General features: G+C 44.3%; 1 protein-coding gene across 1 annotated transcript in view; it reads left to right on the top strand.

Moving 5' to 3' along the window:
• Positions 1–3,585, top strand: part of si:dkey-1j5.4 (leucine-rich repeat-containing protein 15) — a 19,662-nt gene that overhangs the window by 2,583 nt on the left and 13,494 nt on the right. The window contains exon 2 of the mRNA XM_014034746.1: positions 66–263. Coding sequence (XP_013890200.1) covers positions 66–263 — 198 coding nt within the window. The remainder of the gene's footprint in view (positions 1–65; positions 264–3,585) is intronic.

Here is a 3,585-nt window from a genome sequence, read left to right as displayed (position 1 = left end):
TTATTATTGTTAGTTGTTGTTGTTGTTGTTATTATTATTATTTTAATGAAACTATTCTTGTTCAGGTTTCACAGGGCAGATGCAACACTTGTCATGGTTGGTGTTGGTAATGCCATGCATCATGCAGGCTGTGGTGGGCTGTCCTGATCTCTGCAAATGCTCAAAAACACCGGGCTCAGAAAAGTCAGAGGTCAACTGTCATAAGAGGGGGCTTCGTGTCTTCCCCTCCAATCTGCCTGCTGATGCTTGGATCCTCAAACTGGGTAAATACTTTGTTGAGGATCAGATGATCACACATGATTTGATGTTTTCTCCTGTTGGCAAAGTGACAGCGGAGCACTAATGTAAGTGTTCATTTGTCTGTATTGTTAGTAAAACATCTTATGAATCATTGAATATAACTTATAACAATCCCTCTGTTGAAATCTACAACTTTGCTGTGGAGTTAAATCTTGAATTGAGTTGACTCAAAATAATCTTAGCAAACAAATAAATAAAATGTGTGTGGTTCATTCATTGGTTTTTCTATTTTGAAACAAAAATACAAAAAGAAAACAACCATGTTTTTTTTTTTACTGTTTTTTAAACCTGAATGCAAAATCAAACTAATTAAAAATCCACAGTGTTTGATTTTTGCCTCAAGTATCTATTATAGAGGACCCAAAATTGTTGTTTTAATTTGTGGCCCTCTCAGAAATGACAGAAGTCGACAAAGAAGAAGAAGAGTTTATAGTGACTGGAAAACATAAAAAAGAAACCATTCCTTAATATAATGGCAATGGTTGCACCTGAACTATATTCTGACTTTTGAAACTATTATAACAATTTTGTTCATAATAAGATTGTCAGCTCTCAATGAGATGCATCAGATCCCTTTAAATAAGACAAACATATCCAGGCAAGACATGAAAACATAATGTTCCAGGAGTTCAGGCCATGAATAATGGTTCCATCACAAGGTCCCATTAACAAAATATAAAGTTATCTTTGCTTTAACCATTACAAAAAAGTATCCGTTTTGTTCTTCTAGTTTAGTTTTAAAATAAAACAAAAAAAAAAAGAGAAAACCCCACCCAATTATTTTTTAACAGAAAAACCAAAGAACCATACACAGAATTGATTATTGTGCTTTTTTTCAAGTGCTAAGTGACATCACAAGATCTATGTTTAAAAAATTTAGCTTGAACTACTGGAGTCAAAACTTTTTGCAAAATGTCTCCTGATGTCAGGAAATAATCATAAGTGATCTATAAGTGATTCACTTTTGGAGCCGATTTAAAGGTGGAGGTAGCTGATAACCATTCACAACACATACTCTGTATCAGGCTTTAAGTAGGCAAAAACACACATGGCGCAGGCAGGTTCAAAAATCAGAAACAAGGCTTTAATTAAAATCAAAAGTCTGGCAGTGCAGCACAAAAACTCGCTTGAAGTCACGATTACAGAAAACAAGACACCGTCAGGGGAGGCTGAAATATGATCCGATGAAGACAAGTCTCAGAATATAAACCAAACAAATTAAGAGACAATGGGAAACACCTGGAGAGCCACAAGAGGACACAGGTGAGCGTGGGTGGGGCTGGAGGTGAGACAGCAGGGAAAAGAAACACAGGGGAACAGAGAAAACACAAGAAAATAAAGACAAACCACTGATCATGACAGTACCACCACCTTAACAACGACTCCCGACGTCAAAAAAGGGCGAGGTACAGGACTCGGGGAACACGAACACAAGATGGGAACTCAAAACAAACACACAAGCCCAGGGGGTCGGCCAGGAAACTATCCAGTGAATAACTTAATAATAACAATAATAAGTCGCCTGGCAGGAACAACAGCAGACGTAGAGCCACAGAAGGAGGTGGGAGCAAACGTTGAGCCACAAGAAGAGGCGGGAGCAGACGTGGAGCCACAGGAAGAAGCAGGAGCAGACGTGGAACCAAGGGAGGAGGCGGGAGAAGACGTGGAGCCAAGGGAGGATGGGAGAGCAGACGTTGAGTTAAGGGAGGAGGTGAGAGCAGACGTGGAGCCAAGGGAGGAGGCGGGAACTGACATGGAGCCAAGGGAGGATGCAGAAGCAGACGTCGAGTTAAGGGAGGTGGTGAGAGCAGACGAGGAGCCAAGGGAGGAGGCGGGAGCAAACGTGGAGCCAAGGGAGGAGGCGGGAGCAGACGTGGAGCCAAGGGAGGAGGCGGGAGCAGACGTGGAGTCAAGGGAGGAGGCGGGAGCAGACGTGGAGCCAAGGGAGGAGGCGGGAGAAGACGTGGAGCCAAGGGCGGAGACGGGAGCAGACGTGGAGCCAAGGCAGGATGCGGGAGAAGACGAAGAGCCAGCAGAGGTTGACGGAGCCAGAGTGTCAATGACGGCAAACGCAGGCGATAGAGGAGATGATGAGGCAATGAGCGATGACCCAGGTAAAGAGGAGGCGCCAGCAGCTGACCCAGATGCTATGGATCACAAAATCTGGGACCATTGAGACCACCAACTATGGAGCCACCGGGACCACCAATTGTGGAACAACCGACTTTGGAAATGGGACCACCAACTCTGGATGTGGGACTGAGACCACAAACTCAGGAAACTCAGGAACAGACTCAGATGACCTAGTAGACTCAAAAGATCCAGTAGACTCAGATGACTCAGATGACCTAGATGACTCAGATGACCCAGTAGACTCAGATGACATAGATGACCCAGTGGACTCAGATGACCCAGTAGGCTCAGATGACTCAGATGACCCAGTAGACTCAGATGATGCAGTAGATTCAGATGACTCAGATGACCCAGTAGACTCAGATGACCCAGTAGACTCAGATGACTCAGATGACCCAGTAGACTCAGATGACTCAGATGACCCAGTAGACTCAGATGACTCAGATGCACCAATAGTCTCAGATGACCCAGTAGACTCAGATGACTCAGATGAACCAGTAGACTCAAATGACTCAGATGACCCAATAGTCTCAGATGACTCAGATGACCCAGTAGACTCAGATGACTCAGATGACCCAGTAGACTCAGATGACTCAGATGACCCAGTAGACTCAGATGACTCAGATGACTCGGTAGACTCAGATGACTCAGATGACTCAGTAGACTCAGATGACTTAGATGTCCCAGTAGACTCAGATGACTCAGATGACCCAGTACACTCAGATGACTCTGTAGACTCAGATGACTCAGAATATCCAGTAGACCCAGATGACTCAGTAGACGCAGATGACCCAGTAGACTCAGATGACTCAGATGACTCAGTAGACTCAGATGACTCATATGACCCAGTAGACTCAGATGACTCATATGACCCAGTAGACTCAGATGACTCAGTAGACACAGATGACTCAGATGAACCAGTAGATTCAGATGACTCAGATGACCCAGTAGACTCAGATGACTCAGATGACCCAGTAGACTCAGATGACTCAGTAGACTCAGATGACTCAGATGACTCAGATGACTAAGATGACCCATTAGAGTCAGATGACTCAGATGACCTAGTAGACTCAGACTCAGATGACCCAGTAGACCCAGATGACTCAGATGACCCAGTAGACTCAGATGACCCAGTAGACTCAGATGACTCAG

Source organism: Austrofundulus limnaeus, unplaced genomic scaffold, assembly GCF_001266775.1.
Source record: "Austrofundulus limnaeus strain Quisiro unplaced genomic scaffold, Austrofundulus_limnaeus-1.0 Scaffold2275, whole genome shotgun sequence".
In the NCBI taxonomy this organism is placed as follows: domain Eukaryota; kingdom Metazoa; phylum Chordata; class Actinopteri; order Cyprinodontiformes; family Rivulidae; genus Austrofundulus; species Austrofundulus limnaeus.
This window is presented reverse-complemented; position numbering and strand designations above follow the sequence as displayed.